Here is a 22,653-nt window from a genome sequence, read left to right on the forward strand (position 1 = left end):
GGGTTGTCTTGATAATAATAATAAAAAAATATAAAAATTACAAACTAGCAAAGGAATTATAAGGAATACTTAATCCAAAAAGCAATAAGAATGAAGGAGTGACAAAAGGAAACATAAAATAAGTCCTGGCCAGGTAGCTCAGTTGATTAGAGCATCATCCAGATACACCAAGGTTGCAGGTTTGATCCCCAGTCAGGGTACATACACGAATCACCCAATGAATGCATTAATAAGTGCAACAACAAATTTATGTTTCTCTCTCTCTCTCTCTCTCTCTCTCTCTCTCTCTTTCTCTCTCTCCTTCTCTTTCTTTCTAAAAAATCAATTTAAAAAGGGAAACATAAAATAGATGGATGGAATAGAATACTGATAGTAATGTGTTTGATCCAAACCTAATTGTATCAGTTAATTACATTGTGATTTGACTAATATTGTCAGACTAGATTAATAAAGTAAAAGTGAACTATTTGCTATTTACAAGAGCCACAGTTTAATGATAAGAATACTGAAGAGGTAAAAGTTAAGGATGGAAAAAATATGCTATGCAAACAATTACCAGAAAATAAAAAGCTGTGTAACTCTATTAGTATCCAAGTATACTTTACGATAAACCAGTTAATCATCATAAAGAGGTCAGTTCAACAGGAATAGATCACAATCTGGAATCTATGTGCCCTTGGAAAAATAGCTTCAATCTCTATATAGCAGAGATGGGCAGAAAGAAAAAGAGACAAATCCACAATTATAGTTTGAGAATTCCACATCTTTCTCTCAATAGGTAACCAAAAATCAGAATATAGAAGACACGACCAACAATTAAACTTTAAAAAATAACAGATAAGTGTATTGAACCCTATAAGTGTTGTTTTTAAATATACATGGAATATTGACAATATGCTGGGCTCTAAAACACCATGCATTTAAGAAGATTGAAATTACTCAGAGCATGCTTTCTGACCCCAGTGGAATTAAAGTAGACAATCAAATAAAAAGATAACTAAAAAAGTAACTTCCAGGAGATTTAAACTGCAGTACTACAAAGTCCTTTGGATCCAAAATGAGATCTTGGAAGAACAAAATAAATTGTATAGATGTTGACCTTAGACGAAAAGTCCATATGAAAACTTTACTTACCCTAATAACAAAAACTATCATTTTCTGAGTGCCTGCCAAGAGCCGTGTTACCTGCTATGTATTTTACTTGTTATCCCTGGGGGAACTTTGACTGCCAAGGGCCATTTGGATATTGATAACATCATTCATGGGCCACACAAAATTATCAATTTTAAAATTAGCCTGCTATATTTGGTCAAACACTTAATTAACTCACCCCTAATGCCTTGGCAGGACCAGACCAAATAATTTCCTGGGCCTTATACGGCCTGCAGGCAGGAGGTTCCCCACCCCTGAAATAGCATCCTATGAGGTCGGTAAAGGATGTAGACATACATGACACAACATCTGAGCGCCTAGAGCAGGATGTGTGCCAATGCTGTTGGCAGTAGTAGTGCTGGATGACGTAACACGTGGCTTCAGGGACAGACTGTGTGAAATAACTCACCCAAATTATTTCCCTTACCCCTTACAGTAAGGTAACACAGTCTGCTCTGCTTTTACTCTCATTCTATATTCGAGGAAACCGAAGTTCAGAGGGATTAGAAAACTTGGTCTCTAGGATGCAGTGAAACAGGCCTAAGCACTATTCAGTTCCGCATTAAGAGGGCGTTTGCATACGCAATCTGGAAAATATTATGCTAAGTGAAATAAGCCAAATGGAGAAAGACAAATATCACATGAGCTCACTTATTTGTGGAATCTAATGAACAAAAGGAATTGGCCAACAAAATAAGACTGGGAGCAGGGAAGCCTGGGACAGATTAACATACCTCGATGTGGGGTTTGGGGGACAAGAAGAGATAAACCAAAAACTTATGTATGTATATGCATAGCCCATGGATACAGGCAATAGAGTGGTAAAGACCTGGGGGGAGGGAAAGGAAGGGAGGAGGGGGAAAAAGGGTGAGAACATAGGAGATATCTGTAATACTATCAAAAATTATATTTAAAAGAAAACACAGTTAAATGGTCCTGAAGACCTGAAATTTTACTAGGTTGTTATTTGTGATTCTCAGAATAAGATCTTCACTGAAGTTGTGCTTTAGACATGTTAGCTCACCTAAGAGCCAAAGAGGAACTAGTCTAATGTGTGTAAAGTTAGTAACCAGTACAAGAAGAGAAAAAAGGGGGAGTTATTTTATTTTGACTTTATTACTTTAAAAAAGAAGTGAAACAAGAGACGTTTCCAAGGTCACTAACATATCCTGAGAGCTGCAGAAAACAGAACTCTGCGATTATCTCTGTTGTGATCGTCTCTATTGGTCCAATGTTTGCATCCTGCTGTTCTCTGGTCTTGGCATGAGCAAAGGAAGACGATGTAAGAGAGAAAATATCTTTATCTGGGGTGTGTCACAGAATGAGATCACTGCCGACGCGGACTTCTGTTTCCTTTCTTCACACAGAGAACAGTTTAGGTATCTCAGTACTACTTTGGTGTACTTAGTTGCCTATTGGTATAATTTATGTGGAAGCCAAAACAGTGTCGCATTTTTTACATCCTTGGGAAATACACAAGACTTGGATGACTAAATGTCATGTTTAGGTGTTTGTGGGGCGAGAAAGAGAAGAGTCATTGAGTTAGCAATTGGTTCCTAAATCTTAAGAGCATTATTTTGCTAATGTGTTAAAAACATTTTTCCTCCACAGAAATTCCTACAACTACTCAGAAACCCACCACGACGGATGCTCAAAGTTCCAAAGCCCTGTCATCGCATCAGAAACCCACCACAGTGAATGTTCCAGGTACACAGTCCCCATCAACTCCTCCGAAACCCACCACAGTGAATGTTCCAGCTACAGGGTCCCCATCAACTCCTCCGAAACCCACCACAGTGAATGTTCCAGCTACAAAGTCCCCATCAGCTCCTCCGAAACCCACCACAGTGAATGTTCCAGCTACAAAGTCCCCATCAGCTCCTCCGAAACCCACCACAGTGAATGTTCCAGCTACCAAGCCCCCACCAGCTCTTAAAAAACCCACCACAGTGAATGTTCCAGGTACAAAGTCCCCATCAACTCCTCAAAAACCCACCATAGTAAATAGTCCAGCTATGGAAGCCCCATCAGCTCCTCAGAAACCCACCACAGTAAATATTCCAGCTACGGAAGCCCCATCAGCTCCTCAGAAACCCACCACAGTAAATATTCCAGCTACGGAAGCCCCATCAGCTCCTCAGAAACCCACCACAGTAAATGTTCCATCTACAAAGTCCCCATCAGCTCCTCAGAAACCCACCACAGTAAATGTTCCAGCTACAAAGTCCCCATCAGCTCCTCAGAAACCCACCACAGTAAATAGTCCAGCTACGGAAGCCCCATCAGCTCCTCAGAAACCCACCACAGTAAATGTTCCAGCTACAAAGTCCCCATCAACTCCTCAAAAACCCACCACAGTAAATAGTCCAGCTACGGAAGCCCCATCAGCTCCTCAGAAACCCACCACAGTAAATGTTCCAGCTACACAGTCCCCATCACCTTCTCCGAACCCCACCACAGTAAATGTTCCAGCTACAGAAGCCACACCAACTCTTCAGAATCTCACTACAAGAAATTCTTCAACTACAAAAGCCCTACTAATTCCTCAGAAACCCAACCTCGCTGTTCTAGCTATGGATGCCCCACCAACTTCTCAGAAACCTCTCACAGCCAATGATTCAGCCACAATAGCCAAACTATCTCCTGTCTCAAATGTTCTATCTACAGAGACCCAACTAACAGTCCAGACTCTCATCATGATAAATTCTTCTGCTACACGAGCCACACCAAAACCCCAGAGCCTCACCACAGCAAAAGCTTCCTATACACAGAGTCTCCCAGTAACAAAAAAATTCACTATGGTACATGCCCCAATGACTAAGGGTCTCCATACAACACAAAGATTGACATCTGCTCATATTGCAGCCACACAGAATGAAGACGTCTTCACGACACCTCGCACCTCGAAAGGAAGTGGACTCGTTACAGCAGGTGAGCTGACACTGCTCAGGTTCCAGAGTATATATGGATCTAAAGTGCTGTGGTGGAGAATGTCAACTTGACCAGGATTACGTAATTAAATAATCTGGGATCTGTTGTAGTCAGAGTTGTTTTCATACTCATGTTTTGGACTTTCTTCAGAGGCAGAGTTGGATTGTGGTTAGGGCAAATCTTTAAAAAAGATTTTGCAACGATATAGAAAAAAGGTGTGGCCCCATAAAAACGATGCTAAGTCAAGGTTGGTGAAGAAATTCTGTTTTCTATATTAGCTTTAGGGAGTCGTTGAATTTTTCAAGACTCTTCCTAGAACCAAATATATGCCATCCTTAAAGTTGATTTCTGGGTCTGGTTCATTGACAGAGACCCGTCCCTCAAGCATGCTAAAAGCTCTCTCCAGATTCCCTAGAGTTGCTAATTTGGTAAAGCAGCTCAACAGTGTCTTCTAAGTAATTGAAAACACAGTTCTTTGAATTAGTTCATAATAATGCAGGGCTCTTTAAATAAAGGCACTTGAAGTAGAATGTGCTATAGACTTTAGAACTACCTGTTGAGTGAATACGTGAAACCCATTTTACTAATTAATGCTGCTTCAGACCACTAGGATGTCTTCTTGTCCCACATCTTGCCTAATGTACAGCCATTTTAAAAAATATATATATTTTATTGATTTTTACAGAGAGGAAGGGAGAGGGATAGAGAGTTAGAAACATCGATCAGCTGCCTCTTGCACACCCACTCTGGGGATGTGCCCGCAACCAAGGTACATGCCCTTGACCGGAATCCAACCTGGAACCTTTCAGTCCACAGGCCAATGCTCTATCCCCTGAGCCAAACTGGTTAGGGCTTTACAGCCATTTTTATATGCATTCTTTTCCAATAGGGATACCTATTTTGTTTTATTATATGTTGTTCCTTGGAAAATCTCAATATAACTGAGCCAAGAGATAATTTTCAAAAACAGTATTTTAACATTTTTATTGAAGTCAACACCCATGCAGAAAACTGCAGAAAACATACATGTGTGGCTTAGTAACTTTTTTTTAAAAAAATTGAATTTATTGAGGTGACATTGCTTAAGAGGATCATATAGGTTTCAGGTGTGGATTTCTGTTACACGATCTGTATATTGCACTGTGTGCCCACTACCCAAAGTCAAATCATACACCATCATCATATATTAGGCTCCCTTCACCCTACCCCACACCCTTTGATGTGGCAACCACTACACTGCTGTTTGTGTTCATGAGTTTCAGATTTATATCCCACATATGAGTGAAATCATATGGTTCTTAGTTTTTTCTGCCTGACTCATTTCACTTAGCACAATATTCTCAAGATTCATGCATGTCATCACAAATGGCAGTATTTCATTTTTTTATGGCTGAGTAGTGTTCCATTGTGGATATGTACCACATCTTCTTTATTCAATCCTCTATCACAGGACACATTGGCTATCTCTATGACTTGCCTACTATGAATAACGTTGCAATAATATAGAGATGCATACATGTTTTCGAGTTTTTTGGGTATATACCTAGGAGAAGGATTGCTGGGTCATATGGCAGCTCTAGTCTTAATTTTTTGAGGAACTGCCATACTGTTTTCCATAGTGTCTGTACCAGTCTACATTCCCACCAGCAGTGAATGAGGTTTCCCTTTCTCCACAACCTCTCCAGCACTTGTTATTACTTGTCTTGTTGGTAATAGCCATTCTAAAAGGTGTGAGGTGACATCTCATTGTAATTTTGATTTGCATTTCTCTAATTGCTAGTGAGGTTGAACATATTTTCATATAGCTGTTTGTATGTTTTCTTGGAAGAGGTGTCCGTTCAGATTCTCTGCCCATTTATTAATTGGGTTGTTTTTTTTGTTTGGTGTTGAGTTTTATGAGTTTTTTATATATCTTAGATATTAAAACTTTGTTGGAGTTATTGTTTGCAAATATCTCCCATTTGGTTGGCTACCTCTTTGTTTTGTTGTCTTTTTTTTTTCTGTGCAGAAGCTTTTTAGTTTAACATAGTCCCATTCATTTGTTTTTACATTTACTTCCATAGCCTTTGGGGTCAAGTTCATAAAATGTTCTCTACGACCATGGTCCATAAGTTTGGTGCCTATGTTTTCTTCTATGTAATTTATTGGTTCAGATCTTATATTTAAGTATGTGATCCATTTTAAATTAATTTTTGAACATGGGGACAAACTATAATCCAGTTTCATTCTTTTGCATGTGACTTCCAGTTTTCCCAGACCATTTATTGAAGAGAGCAATGTATTAATTATTACAAATGTATTTATTTGAAAGTAATTTCTGCAATGCCTCACTCATATTCATTGAAAGGTTTAAATAATAAAGTGATATAGTAATTTAAGTTTTGATAACATCTGCTGAAAAAAACTTCAGTTTCTGATAGTTTCTTGAGCATAGGATCAGATCAGTAGTTACTATTTAAGCTTTTGAATTTGTTTCTTGTCATCAAATCATATGACCAAATTTACAAGGTGTTTGTTTCGGTATTCAGTAACTCTTTATCATGTTTACTGTTTATAATGTTAACTTGCTGAATAGATATAGACACTGGTGTGTATTTTATTTGGTTGTTCATAATGTGTAATTGTTTTCATAAATTTATTTATAATTATTTCTTTTAGTTGTGGAAATCTGAGTTACTTTTGAACTTTCAAGTACAGTTTACATATATGAAATTTGTAGCAAATAAACGAATTTAGTAATTTTTTAAAATTTTCTTCTTTAGGGATTACCATCATTGGAACTGGTAAGTCTGACTCCTTGACAGTTAAAAGAAATCGTCATCGCTGTAGTAGGTACAATCCATGTTTCTGGCAGAGAATATTGTGTTATAACTGTCTTAGGTATACTGTTAGAAGGCTGTGTCCATGGATGCCAAAGAGAAAACAGGTAAATGTATACTATTTCCAACCATATTCTTGTTCCAAAGTAATATTAGGAAAACTTCAAATCATTGGGCCACACAATCAAGTATTATTATATGCCGATTGTTTTAATTCTAGGGGCCGAAGAATGACAAGAAAAGATAGTTATTAATACAGGTTCTAGCCTCAAGCATTTTACAATTAATCAGAGATGACTTCTTGTTTTTTTTTAATCTTTATTGTTGAAAGTATTACATATGTCCCCTTTCCCCTCCACCGACTCCTTCAAGAAATTACTTCTTGACCATTTCTAGATTTCTGTCTTACCCTCAAATAAAACAAAGAGTGCTACCTTTGATTATATGCTCTTTCTTTTCCCTTCTCTATCAGTGATTGAAAGCAAAATTATTCTTAAAAAAATGTTCTGTTGCTTTAGTCATGAGGCCAAAAACAACTATCTGTGTTGAAATTTATTTTTGCATTTGGTCCAGTCCTTTATTTTATCCATAAATATATTATTTAATGTTACATATTAACAATAAGATTAATAAACTTCCAAAGATACTAAGAGAAATGTTTAAGAAGCAATACAGTTAAATTTGCATATTGATAAGTAACATTCAATAGAAAATACACTCTTATAAAAAGTGTATATTTTAAAATTGTGTCCTAATAATCTGGAGTCTTCTGTCTTATGTATGTATGAATTAGCCAAGGGACTATAAAGCTGAAGACAGGTATTGTGAAATTATTTTTTAAAAAATTATTTATGATAGTTCTTTTATATTTTGAATAAATGTCTCCTAAAGTTTAAAACTAAAAGATTTGTTTTAAAAGATTCTGTCAGAATTCAATTTGTTTATTTTATATTTTAAATAGAAATAAAATGTATTATCAATGAATATTTCATGATTTCATGTTGACAACAGTGATGTGTTTAATAGATGAGGTATTTTTCACCTGCTCAGTATTGTTCAATAAAGATTTGAAATGCTTATTATTTTCTCTTTAAATTCTTAAAATATATATTATGTGATTTCCCAGAAAGCTTTTTTTAGAGTTAGTTGTAATTCTAAATTATCCTCAAAAATAAAGAGGAATTTCTTCTCTTTTAAATCAGACATATAGTAATATTTTTATTTGTGATCCTATACTTGTAAAATATAAACCTGAAAATTCTTTTTTTTTAGAGTGGCATTTTTTTAAATCATTGTTTTCTTATTTTTCAATTGCAGTTGGCATATAATATTATATTAGTATCAGGTATACAACCAGTAATTAGACATTATATAACTTAGTGATCACCTTGATAAATCTAGTTAGTACTCATCTGACAACATACATAGTTATTACAATATTATTGACTTTACTGACTATTCTGTAATTACCAGTTTATACTATTCAATCACTTCACCTTTTTATCCATTTCTCCAAACCCTTCCCCTCTCATCTGGCACTATCAAAATGTTCTCTGTATCTATGAGTCTGTTTCTGTTCTGCTTGTTCATTTGTTTAGTTGTTTTTTTTAAATTCTATATATAAGTGAAATCATATGGCATTCATCTTCATTTGACTTATTTCACTCAGCACAATGGCAAGATCTCATTCTTTTATATGGCTGAGTCATATCCCACTTCTTTAGTTTTCATTGATTGATGGACACTTAATTTGCTTACACATCTTGGCTATTGTAAATAATGCTATAATGAACACAGGGATGTATATGTCTTTTTCATAGTGTTTTGGGTTTCTTCAGATAAATATCCAGACATGGAATTACTGGGTCTTTGTTTTTTTTTGTTATATAGCCTATGTTTTAAAATCTATTTTGCCTAATATAATTATTGCTACCCCAGATTTTTTGTTTCCATTTTTATAAAATATTTTTTCTATCCCTTTACTTTCAGTCTGTCTGCATCATAAGGATCTTGTTTTGTTATTCATTCAGCATTCATATGTCTTTTATTGGAGCACTTAACCATTTGCATTTAAAGTAATTATTGATACATATGTATTTATTGCCATTTTAGTCTTTATATTTTTATCTTTTTTCTTCTTAAATAAAACCCTTTACGATTTCTTGTAATATAGGTTTGGTGGTGGGGAACTCCTTTAGCTTTTTCTTGTTTGGGAAACTCATTATATATCCTTCAATTCTAAATGGTTACTTTACTGGGTAGAGTAATCTTGTCAGTGGGTCCTTGCTTTTCATCACTTAGAATATTTCTTGCCAATATCTTCTGGCCTTAAAGTTTCTGTTGAGTAATCAGCTGACAGTATCATAGGAGTGACCTTGTAGATAACTAACTGCTTTTCTCTTGCTGCTTTTAAGATTCTCTCTTTGTCCCTAATCTTTTGCATTTTATAGCTGTACTAGAGGCTCAGTGCACGATATTTGTGCACTGGTGTGTGTGTGTGTGTGTGTGTGTGTGTGTGTGTGTGGAAGGGGGTGTCCCCTCAGCCCAGCCTGTGCTCTCTCACAGTCCAGGAACCCTCAGGGGATGTCCACCTGCTGGCTTAGGCCCGCTCCCCCAAGGAGTCCTTAGCACTGCCGCAGAGGTGGGAGAGGCTTCCACCATTACCACTGCACTCACCAGCCGTGAGCCTGGCTTCTGGCTGAGCAGAGCTCCCCCTGCGGGAGCGCACTGACCACCAAGGGACAGCTCCTGCATTAAGCACCCGCCCCCTGGTGGTCAGTGCACATCATAGTGACTGGTTGTTCTGCAGTTCAGTCGATTGCATATTAGGGTTTTATTATATAGGATAGTATTCCATTGTGTAAATGTACCACAGCTTTTTTATCCACTCATCTACTTATGGGCACTTGAGCTGTTTCCAGATATTAGCTATTGTAAGTAGTGCTGTTATGAACATAGGTGTATATATATTTTTTCTGATTAGTGTTTTAGGATTCTTAGGCTATATTCCTAGGGATGGGATCACTGGGTCAAAGTAGAGTTCCATTTTTAATTTTTGGAGAAAACTCCATACTGTTTTCCACAGTGGCTGCACCAGTCTGCATTCCCACCAGCAGTGCACGAGGGTTCCCTTTTTATTGTGTCTTTACACCTTTCAACACATGACAAACTTAAATCCCATTATAAAGTGACTTCAATTATCTACTTGTTATTCAAACTTAAGAAGTCAGATAATCATATAACTTTTCAGTGATCTTTTTGGTCTGGCAAGGAAAGTGTGTGGATTTTTCTTAACATTTTTGAAGAAATACAGAGGCACAGAAAATCCAGTGATAACAGCAAGATCCTGTAGATGTTGCTGAGTAAGATGTGTTGAAACCTGACTTATAAATCTGAAAATTTAAGGTTTACTCAAGCATATTCTTTTCTCTTCTGCAAAAGTCTCTTTCCAGTGTGACTTCACTTTTCCACAATTTCAATCCCTTTATTCTGTTACATTAAATGAGATTATAAGCAAGAACTGAATCTATCTACAACTTTCTTATATTTTAGAGCATAAGGAATACATTTCTACTTTATTAGATGTAAGTTGGACCTTTTGAAGTGACTGACTGAACCCATATTTCTTCAGAAAAGGAGACTAGTATCATTTCATTAACACAAGATCTTGTAGGTAGAATTCTGATTTGGATTTTTCAAAACTAAAGAGGATACTCTGTATATTGCTTCCATTTGCTCATCTGCAAAAATAATGTCATTTTATACAATTTAATAAATATTTATAAGCACTTTCTACTATTTTCCAAGCGCTGTGCTAGTTATTGGAGCTGATCAAATGAGATAACAGGCGGCAAACTGCTTTGCAACATTTTAAACAGTGTAAACATATTTCTACTTCCAGGGACATTACTGAAACACTACCTTTTCTTGGAGAAAGTCATTTTTAAAGTTAGGTAATTTTTCTACCTCAGAGCTCTTCAATTAATGACTAGGAACACTGGAATCATAATCATAATTTTATTAATAATTCATAGTTTCATTTATCCCAAGTTGCATAAATATTAAATTGATTCGGATTCACCTTTGGGATAGTTTTCTGTAGATACCAAGTGGATTTTAACATCATAAGTTATTGACATTATACTTAAATTTTTTTCCTTCTAATTTGTGAGATAATACTCCATTGTCAATTTATGAAGCAATCATTTCTGTATATTTGTTTCTCAAACTTCTGTATTTTGCTCTGGCTTTATGTTAACCCATCAATCTTCACATAGTTTCTTCAAGAATTACATATATGTACTAATTCGAGTTCTAGAAATAGGCTTTTACTTCCATCATCTAGCTATTTGGGATCACTCTTAAATTTCTATATTCATTTATCATTCAAATCGAAAATGGAGGTTTTTGCTACATTTAAAAATAATAGGGTTAATGAAATGTGGTGAAGGGGGAAAAAACCCTCAAAAAATGCTGAGGAGCCAGGATTTATTTTATGAAAATGATATAGTCCTAGGGCATAAGTTAAAGAAATTGACTGAGTAAAGTACTATAAAAACTTACCTGTGGTGGAAATAGCTGTTGTTTTTTGTTTTGTTTGTTTTTTTAAATAATTTGTCCACATGGCAGTGCAATTGTATAATATCTATATATAGCTGATGTGGAACCAGATACACTCATTAGATACATTAGCTTCAGTTTGCTTTTCTAGTATCATCTCTACTTTCCTTTGTAGTACAGATCAGAAGAGTAGAGTTCAAGGACATTGGAGGGTAGAGTGGGGAGGAAATGCATATATGAAAGATCAATGGTCAAATCATTTAAGTTAAGCATGATGGGGTTAAAATACTTAATAATCTTCTCAAACCTATCAAACTAATTTTATTTCATGATTATAATACTTTATTTTTAATATTTTATTTCTTTTTTCTTTGAAAGAAAACAGAACAAAGGGTAAATAATATGCAATTTTTACTCTCAAATTTGTAACATATAGAAGCCATATGCAAAACCATAATTTCTGTCTTCTATATTTTCTTTAATTTGCCTCATAATATCCTTATGAAGTTACACTGTATATATAATTTTTATGTGTTTATTAACTGTGTTACCATATTTTCCCCTCTCAAGGACTTACTGTTGGTGCAATAATAGTTGCTATCATAAGTCTAACCAAAATTTTCGGGGACTATGGAAGATCAGGGTGAGCAGAAATTCTGATGACTTAAAACATTTGCTCTTAGCTTCTTTCTGGTAAAACTTGATATTTTATCATGAATAGATAATTTTCCTCACTTAATTGTCTTTTTAGACATGCTATCTCTTTATCCCTTTTGTCTGGAATCACTACCTTGCATAAGCAGACTTTGTGTCTTTTTAAAAAATTTCTCAATATATTGAAAAACATTAACAACATTTCAAAGGAAAATGGTTTGAAAGCCGAAGTCTCACTTTGCAGTCTATTAATCAATTTACCCTTTCCGTAGTATAATTTATGGTAGCATATGTGTGTTGCACAAAACCAAAAAAATCTAGGGGGAGAAAAGCCAACCTCTAACATATTGTTAAATTGCCTGTAACTAGGCCTGTCTTTGAGTTGCACTTATTGATGCATGCCAGTCTAGCCAAAGACGACAGGCTCTGGCATCTGACTGCGTGGTTCCATCCTGTGTGTCTACTGTTCATGTGCCATGTCACTGTAAGCAACTTAGCCTCTCTGTGCCTCAGTTTTCTCATCTGTAAAATGGAAGAAATAGAAAACATACCTTATGGGATTGTAGTGAGGATCAAATGAGTTTCCACCTGTAAAGAAGTTAGAACATCCCTTGGCATATAAGAGGCCTTCAGATGGTAAAAGAGTAACACATAGGGGAAAAGCCAGTCTGATTTGAAACATCTGATCTGCCTTGAACATTCATATATTAAGTATATTGTCCTGGTTGGCTCTGGCATTTTCTGCAGACAAACAGAGGATTACTTAAGTTGACCCTCTTCTGGCCCTCTGGGCAGAGGGGACAGCATGCACAAAGGCATGTCTGAGAAACAGAAGGCTTTTATCTCAATTCATCCTTATAAACACACACGACACCTTAAACACATAAAAATAAATAAATAAATGGACCCTCTTCTGTTATCTTGTAGATTTTATTGTTCAGAAAACTAATTATGGAGTTCATATAAACTCTTGAGTCATTTCTATACTTCCCTAATGGCTCCATTTTCATTCATTAATTAAGAACAACTATATTTACACTGTTACTAAATTGCCTGTCTTAATTCTTGGATGAATGTGAGCTATCTACTTTCTGCCCCATTTAACACTTTCCTTTCTCCTTAAATTAACAAATATTGTTAAGTAGTATAGTTAAGCCTACTATAAGCCTATTATATGTATGAACATTCTTTAAATCACTGAATTGTTCAGTATTTTAGCCAAATATTAGACCATTAGGTCCTGGATTTTTGAAATCGATTTTCCTGTTAATAAAGTGGTCTTGAGGCTATAATACTACATGTCGTAAAATACAACGTTCTCTTCAAATTTTGCAGGATCTTTTGAAGAAGGGGCTTTAAAGCCCAAAACAAGTCCAAGTCATTAAAATAGTTGATCATGCAGATGCCCCAGCAAAACTACTCTGGAAAAAAGTAAACCAGCTACCTTATGCTCTTCCTTACATTCGTTCCATCCCTTCTGTTGGGTTGCAGTGGTTCTCAACCTTCCTCATGCCGCGACCCTTTAATACAGTTCCTCATGTTGTGGTGACCCCCAATTTCATTGTTACAAATTGAACATAATGAAAGCATAGTGATTCATCACAAAAACAATATGTAATTATATATGTGTTTTCCGATGGTCTTAGGCGACCCCTGTGAAAGGGTCATTCGACCCCCAGAGGGGTCGCGACCCACAGGTTGAGAACTGCTGGAGAGCATTACCTGTTTACCTTCCAGAGCCAATGCTTTGGGGCTCTGCTGATGAGATAGGTGGAAAGTGGTGAGTTTACAAGTTGCTAGCTCTTAGCTGTCATCAGTTTCTTTCTTTTTTTTAAAAAAAAAAATATATTTTATTGATTTTTTACAGAGAGGAAGGGAGAGATAGAGAGTTAGAAACATCGATGAGAAACATCAATCAGCTGCCTCCTGCACATCTCCTACTGCCCGTAACCAAGGTACATGCCCTTGACCGGAATCAAACCTGGGACCTTTCAGTCCGCAGGCCGATGCTCTATCCACTGAGCCAAACCGGTTTCGGCTGTCATCAGTTTCTTTACTTTGGCAAAGTAATCGGCCATGATATTTTTGATTGGATGAAAAGTGTTGAACCACAGAAGGAGGTAATATTCGTTTCCCTAATTCCTCTATTTCCAAATAAGAGGAAATTCAGGCAAAAACCCCTAAGAAAGAATTTGCCTTTTTTTATGTGCCCTGTAATAACACTCCACTTGCCTTATTGGAGAAGTAAAAGCTGTTGAGAGGAAGAGCTAACCTTATTCATTCCTGGTTATTCTCCTAATTCGTATCACTTTTAAAACGTTCATACCTATTCAATTAAAAATTGGATCTTAATGAGGACAGGGCACAGAGTTCATGAGTCTGAAGGTGCTAGTGGACCTTCACCTGATGATCCCTGTGTTTGCCTATGAAAGGTTTTCCGATGGTCTTAGGCGACCCCTGTGAAAGGGTAGTTCGACCCAACCCTTTCAGAAGTGTTGGGTTTGTACGATACATTCGAGCTCAAAAGGATGTGGCTGTAAGCAACTGCTGGTACTACTTTTTTGATTCAGGTTAGAATTATATAATTCAATTAGTGTTTTCCCTCTCTACTATTCAGCTCTTATTACATCCAGGAGAACAACAAAGAATTCAATGTTATGTCTCATAATTTAACAGAGACTGGTGATGCCTCAGAAGTATGGCCTTCTGGTAAATTACGAAAGGTATCTAGTTCTATAAAATCGCATTTCTTGCCAAATGTCCATCAATACTGTTGTCTCAGGGTGTGTCTGGTGCTGTTCAAAGATAATAGAGGCGTTCACCTCTATTATTGTTGGAACTTTCTCTTTTTGTGAAGGATTGGCATTACTAACATTGAATTACTCAGTATGACATGTCATCAGTTCCTGACACTTCCGCAATATGCTCATCATCTCATTCTGTGTTTTGCACTCAGTTTATTGTAATGATTCGATGCTAGCAATGACATAAATATTTTGGGGGGGAAAACAAAAGGTTGATACATCAGGTCTACTAATAAGAATGCCTTTATTCTAACTATTTGTATCATGAGATGATTGGCTTATATTGTATTTGTTTCTCTTTTTTGCTTGGTGGCTTTCAGAGTCTCCAGGGTTTAAAATTTGATGTACGGTATATTTTATAAGTCCTGTTTATGGATCTTATAAGATATCTCTTTTATGTTGTCACAGGAAATGGTTACACAAAAATAACTTCATGTTAACGTATTTGTGAAACTTTCTAGGTGTCTTTTTCTTGGATAAAACTTTCCTCTATTTCACATGTAGTAGTCAAGGGGTTCTCATTGACTTTTAATCTGAAAGTATCTCAATTGATTCTACCTCGACCAGTTAATCTCAAAAACTATTTTAGTTGGTGTTGCCATAGTTACTCTACTCTAGCTCCACAGTGGCTGAGGTTGTCTATACTGTATAATTTTGCATTGTGTGACACCCCAAATTAGTCAATTAATTCTTCTTCATGCTTTATCATATCATAACTTAACATTGCATGCTTATCACCAATAAGCCAAATTACCTTGATTTTAACTTTTTATTTTTAATTTTCAGGACACACATTTATGACATTGACAGTTTTGCTTATGATGCTGGTAGCCACTGGCTACCTGACTTAGCCAAAGAAGCGATAAGAAGAAAGTGCATACAAGTACACAGAATATTCTAGTTTTTATATGTTTCTGGAAGCACGGACACAATATATGCAGTAGTGTTCTTCATCTTGCACGTTATCAGTGTCTTTAAGGTGCATAGGAATGTCAATAAAGCTAGAAGAAAAGACTGGAATCGCATTCTGAACATTTCTAAGCCTCTTGAAAATAGGACAACTCACAAGACTGAGAGCGATTATGTTTCTAAAAGTGTAGAGATTTGTGAGCATGAAGAAAAGGAAATCAGTTATTTTTCCCCATTAGATTTGTAATGTTATTTTTACTTACAAAAAATATATAAAAAATTAAATACATGAATTGGATATTGAAAACAAATGAAAAAAATATTGCCCAGTCTCTTGAGGAAAATTGCCAAAGAGAGATGAACCACATTATAAAGTCACCCTTCTTGACTCTAAGGCATGTTTATCTTTTCTTGTTCCACTAAAATGAGTTTGAATGGGTTGGCAAATGTTTTAAATGAAAAACATGTTAATGACTCAGAGTGTCAAGTTTCTTGGATTTAGGTGGTGGTAAAGAAGAAGTATAGAAGGAAGAAACAATTATTTCTTTGCCACATAAGTACAGATAATTAACAAGAATTTAGCTCCTTACTTTTAAGATGGATTAGTGACAATTTTAATTTTATTCTTCGGACAGTCTTTTTTTTTTTTTTTTGTAAAAGGATCCTGGGAAAGGGTGAAAGGGAAAGGGTGAAAGGAGGAAAGGTGTCTTTTTATTAACTTAATGTCTTTAAAAGTATCCAGAGATATTATAAGATTTCTGAAATGATTCTAAATTATATATCGTATTTTTTGTGATATTAAGATTATTTATTTATATTAGTGATATTAGTGAACACACTGGATTTACATGTATAACAAAAAAAGTTCAAAAGGATATGTAAAGAAAAATTTATTTTCCCTAAATGAAATAAATAATTGATCATATTTTTTTGGTCTCATGTAGTATTTGAAATTTACTTTCTTAAATATAAATAATTTATCTCTAAATAAGATATTCCCTTTCTGCCTCCCATAGTAGTTTACAATGATATCCTTTTGCTTATCCTAAATGTTTGGTGAAACATTTTTGGTTGCTTTTAAATTATACTATATTGTAGTTTCTTAAGCATGTCATAATCCTCTCAGAGTATTATACTACTTGTTACTGATTTACCTAAAGGCAATCAAATTAATTTTCTAGATTCTTAATATATTCTTGTCATCTTACATTTTAAGTTATGGAATAGACTAGAATATGCACATAACTAAATTTAACAATAATTATTTGTCACATTACATCATCTGCTTTGTTGTTGAAGTATTTTAAACTAACTTCCATACCCACCATGGCATTTCACTGTAAATACTTCAATATGTGTTTCTAACAATACAGATTTTTTTTTTTACCTAACCACAATCAGTACAAGTAACAAGACTTAACAATAATTTGCTAATAGTTTCTAATATTAGGTAATTCATTTTTTAACTCTCCTAAAAGTACCATGAATAAGTACATATCCACCTAATTCATTTGTTAACTAGGAGCCTACTCTCTCTCAACCCCCCTTCTATTTCCCTCTCTTTCCTTCTCCCTTCCCTCTCTCCCTCTCTACCATGTGAGGACACAGTGAGAAGGCAGCCATCTACAAGGCAGAGAGCTCTCACAAGAAGCTGACCATCCTGACACTCTGATTTGGGGCTTCTGATTTCTGTTGTTTAAGCCACTCAGTCTATGATATTTTGTTATGGCAGTTTTGAGTTAATACTATGGCCAAAAAAAGTATTCACCGTATTGTTAGTTTATAGAACAATTGGTAAATTCACTTTACACTTTACAGGTAAGCTTTATATATTAATTTTTAAACTGAACGTATACTGAGATCTTTAGCACTGTGATTTTGTGAAGATCTTTAACCTCTCTGTTTCTTAGTCTACAAAAATTACAGTAGAATGTCAATATTTGTAGCGTGCTTAGAATAGTGTCTGGCACACAATACACTATGTGTTCTTAAATTAAATATAAGTAAACAAAATAAGGCATAGTTCTAAAGTTCTTTATCTGCATTTATATGTTTCTGTTTTAACATATGGAAGTTTTATTGGCTTCTTGTACTTAGCATAATGTTTTTGAGGTTCATCTAATTTGGGGCATGTATTCGTACTGCATTCATTTTTATGGCTGAGAAATAGTCTCCTGTATGGATATACCACACTTTGTTTATCCATTCACCATCTTAATGTTGAGGGGCATTTGGGTTGTTTCTACATTTTGGCTGTTATGAATAATGCTGCTACGAACATTCATGTACAAGATTTTCTGTGAGCGTTTATATGTTTTCATGTGTTCTTGTTACTACAGAAAGGAGTTCAGGCTCCATGCCTCCTGTGTTTGTTTTATTTCTTGGGCCTTTTCATGACTATGAATTATTGGGCTGTTGCTATTTAACATATTCTGTTCCTCTATGTTGTAGTTCAACAGGGATGCTGAGGACTTCAAACCACAGATTTCGCTTTTCCACATTCGAAACGTCTTAAAGGATAGATGGTTTTTAGACTAGGGCAGAAAAACATTTTCATCCATAATTTAGATTTTTCTCCCCAGGCGTGTGTGTGTATTTTATTTCTCCTCTTATTAGAGTGCACTATTAGCTTTAGCCAATGATGTTATAACACAATTTAATAAATCAGTACGTTTATTTGGAAAGCAACACTTTCAAATAGAGGAACATGTTCAGACTTGGTCCTCTGACCATTCATGTCTTTATCCTGTATGAATAACGGTTGCCTTTGTAAACGTAATGACTGTAAGACATGTTCTTCTATTTCCTTTCTTTTTAAATATGTTTTTATTGATTTGAGAGAGAGAGGAAGGGACAGGGGAGAGAGAGAGAGAGAGAGAAACATCGATGTGACAGAGAACCATCCATCTGTTGCCTCCTGTTACACACCCCAACCAGGATGGAACCTGCAACCTAGGCAAGTGCCCTGACCATGTGCCAGCTACTATGGGACGATGCTCAAGCAACTGAGCCACACCAGCCAGGGCTGCACTTCCATTTCCTCTGAATCTAGGGAGGTGTTATTAGTGCTGCTTTATTGTTTTTATCTCAGAGATAGCACATTTGAAAGTTAGGGATGCTATCTTGATAGTTTAACCTTTTCTGGAGTATCTTAGAGACTCCTCCCAGATGTATGTAGCAGTTGGTGGTCTTTTTATATTAATACAGTGGGAATTCCATTGCACACTAAAGACATTATTATCTTTCTAGCAAAGAATTAGGTGCATACACTTGTCTTGATCAAATTGCCGTCCATAGAAACCGAGTTATATTCAGAATATATCGGGGTTATCTTCAGTGCCCATTTCACGTCGAGGGAAGTATGCAGATCCTGAACCCAAAATGCTTCTGGAAGGCGAGAGCCCCTATTTAGGGCTCTTGGCTTTTACTTGGACTTCATATTCCCCACCTTTTCATTCATGGGCTTTCATTCAGGGAGAGAAAAAAACAACTGATCATCTTCAGTGGCAGAATCTCATCACATGCGTGGGCAGAGGGGAGGTTATGGCTGTCCTTTTTGTCCGAAGTAGAGAAAGGAGACAGGCCACTCTGGTCCAGGGCAGTGGGGGGCTGCCTTGCAGAGACTGTTGTGCGCAGAAGTGCCCATCATGGCCCTGAGTGAGCTTGGGGAGGTCACACTGCGTATGTGCCCTCCAGGGGGCAGTGCTGTTCCTGAGGAAAGAATGGGGCGTGCAGGGGTTCCTGTAAAGTTGCTCCTCTCACATTGCAAAACCAAGCCTCCCTCTGCTGGGCCCTCATTTCACCCACCACAAAAGAACCTTCTGCCTGCCTTTGGTCAGATCCCGCAGGGTGAGCTATCAAAGCAGAAGCGCTAGGTTAGGGATCCTTCCTGAAGTTTGAAGGCTTGCAGACTCCCTCATGTCATGAAAGAAAAAGAATCTGGATCCTCTGAGAGGGACCTCAGTGACAGCAGATGGCAGCAGCCCGCCCTCTGAGCCACGGATGGACAGCAACCTTCCTGCTTGTCAGCCTAACACCCCCACCTCAGCTTAATCATTCAATCTCCAAGCAGGCGTTCGTTTAAAAGAGTCAAGGACTTGGAATTCTCTGTTTGAATAAAGAGTCTAACAAAGCTATGGGTTTTACTTCACCTTTTGAATAATTGGGGGGAAAAAAGAAAATTTCAAAGCTCTTCCTTAAAAATAAAACAAGTATTTTTTTAAATCTTTGATAAGACATATATATGAATTTAAATATCATAACAGGGGCTCACATTATTACAGCAACCAATCAGAAGCTCATACTTTCAGGGGCTAAGTCACGGAGGGTGACTTTTTAAAAAAATATATATTTTATTGATTTTTTTAATGCTCTTTTTAAAAATATATTTTATTGATTTTTTACAGAGAGGAAGGGAGAGGGACAGAGAGTTAGAAACATCGACTAGAGAGAAACATCAATCAGCTGCCTCCTGCATGCCCCCTACTGGGGATGTGCCCACAACCAAGGTACATGCCCTTGACCGGAATCGAACCTGGGACCCTTGAGTCCACAGGCTGATGCTCTATCCACTGAGCCAAACCAGTTAGGACTTTTATTGATTTTTTACAGAGAGGAAGGGAGAGGGATAGAGAGTTAGAAACATCGATGAGAGAGAAACATCGATCAGCTGCCTCCTGCACACTCCCTACTGGGGATGTGCCCACAACCAAGGTACATGCCCTTGACCAGAATCGAACCTGGGACCCTTTAGTCTGCAGGCCGATACTCTATCCACCGAGCCAAATCGGCCAGGGCCGGAGGGTGACTTTCATGTCATACGGTTCTGAGGGGCTCTGTAGGAGAGGCGGCAGGAAATACATGGTACCCAGGCTGGCCTGTAGTTAAGCAGTCAACGCAGGCTTTCCCCTCCTGAAAGTCCCACTCAGAGACAATGGGCTTTCACTAAGTTAGGTGACTTGTAATGGACAGTATGCCGCACTACTGGCTCAGAAAATAGAATTACTTACTGTAGGAAAAAAATAAGCTCAAATCAAGACAGTAGAAGTATTCATTGTGGAAAAGTTGTTGAACAAAAAGCACTGTGTTGTGCTTAGGTTTCAGGAAAATTAGAAATTACCTAGATTTGTGATTTATGATGCTTCCAAAAGGGGAACAAGTGAAATTGTTTATCTTCACCACCAGGATTGAAGGAGCTATGCTCCATTTGACAGTTACTGTAACTTTCACAGTAGCCATTGTTTCATATCTTTATCTGATTATTTAAAACTAGAGGCCTGGTGCACGAATTCGAGCACAGATGGGGTCCAGCCGGCCTGCCCCACTCGGGCCCGGCTGGCTGGGGGGAGGGGATGTGGGAGGTTGGCCCGCCGGCCCCACACCTGGGCGAACTCCAGTCGAACTCCTGGTCCAGGGGACAATTTTCATATTACCCTTTTATTATATAGGATAAGGTTTGTCAAATGATAAAATTAAGTTATCATAAAAGGTACTAATATACATTTCATAATAGGTAAACCAATAGAGTGAAATGTACAAATACAGATATAGACCCAATACTATATGTAAACTTAATTTTAAAAAAATATATTTTTATTGATTTCATAGAGGGAGAAGAAGAGAGAGAGATTGAAACATCAATGATGAGAGAGAATCATTGATCGGCTGCCTCCTGCACTCCCCCGCACTGGGGACTGAGCCCACAACCCAGGCAAGTGCCCTGACCAGGAATCGAACCATGACCTCCTGGCTCATAGGTCAATGCTCAACCACTGAGCCATGCTGGCTGGACTGCAAACGTAATTCTGAATGAACATGACGTCAATTCTGTAGAATGCAGAGTTTTAAAAATGAGACCAGCATAAATGTATATTGTTCTAGAAGAAAAAATATTGCCCCATCATACCATTTACATAACTAAAACCCAGGTGGATTAAATATCTAAAATTTAAATATACATGTATTATTTTATTTTGACACGAGTGTTTATATAATAAGAGTTGAGAGTAACACTTAAATAAACAATACCAGAATCCCCCAAACTATAAGATATTTGATCACATTAAAAACTATAGATGGCATGTCCTGGTAGCTCAGTTGGTTGGAGCATTTTCCCCATACTCCAAGGTTGTAGGTTGGATCCTGGTCAGGGCACATTCAAGAAACAACCAGGGAATGCATAAATTGGTGGAGCAACAAATTGATGTTCTCTCTCTCCCCTTCCTGCTCTTTCTCTAAAAATCAATAACAAATTATAAATAACAAAATTCACTATAAATGTAAATCAGAGAAAAAATATTTACAACCAATATAGTAGACAACAAGTTAATACCTGTTATAAAATGATTTCTTTCTGCACATTGAAAACAAACATAATCAAATAAGAAATTGGATAAACAATTACAGAGGTAATATTGCATGTAGTCAATAAAAATATGAAGAGGTTCACAATAAAAGGTATTCAAATTTATTCAAATATAAATTATAAGTTAATTTTGATCCATCAGATTGGCAAATTTATCAGAATGTACTGCTAATGTACACATATCGTCCCATATGCAATTATTGGAGGGTGAGTTGCTTGTTTTCCCCTTCTTTTAAACAGGCAAGCGACCTTTGACCAGTTATGATTGTGTCTCCATCTAGTGGTGGAAATATATTTCCAGTATTTGTACAATAAGTAAAGTCACCATCACACTGAAACATCTGAAGTGCTGTATAAACAGGAATTACTGTGGTTGTTACTGGTACATGTCATCAGGGTCTCCACAATTTATCTTGCTGTCGCATGGGGTGGAAATAATATTTGCTGATACATGGTAACT

General features: G+C 36.6%; 1 protein-coding gene across 1 annotated transcript in view; it reads left to right on the forward strand.

The window, feature by feature from the left end:
* The window catches only part of CD55 (CD55 molecule (Cromer blood group)), a 24,920-nt gene extending 8,567 nt beyond the window's left edge, over nucleotides 1-16,353 (forward strand). Inside the window, exons 7-11 of the mRNA XM_023758922.1 lie at nucleotides 2,764-4,083; nucleotides 6,846-6,866; nucleotides 12,033-12,105; nucleotides 14,734-14,839; nucleotides 15,707-16,353. Coding sequence (XP_023614690.1) covers nucleotides 2,764-4,083; nucleotides 6,846-6,866; nucleotides 12,033-12,105; nucleotides 14,734-14,839; nucleotides 15,707-15,721 — 1,535 coding nt within the window. The 3' untranslated portion in view covers nucleotides 15,722-16,353. The remainder of the gene's footprint in view (nucleotides 1-2,763; nucleotides 4,084-6,845; nucleotides 6,867-12,032; nucleotides 12,106-14,733; nucleotides 14,840-15,706) is intronic.
* Nucleotides 16,354-22,653: the final 6,300 nt, after the last annotated feature.

Source organism: Myotis lucifugus, unplaced genomic scaffold (assembly GCF_000147115.1).
Source record: "Myotis lucifugus unplaced genomic scaffold, Myoluc2.0 scaffold_145, whole genome shotgun sequence".
Taxonomy (NCBI): Eukaryota; Metazoa; Chordata; class Mammalia; order Chiroptera; family Vespertilionidae; genus Myotis; species Myotis lucifugus.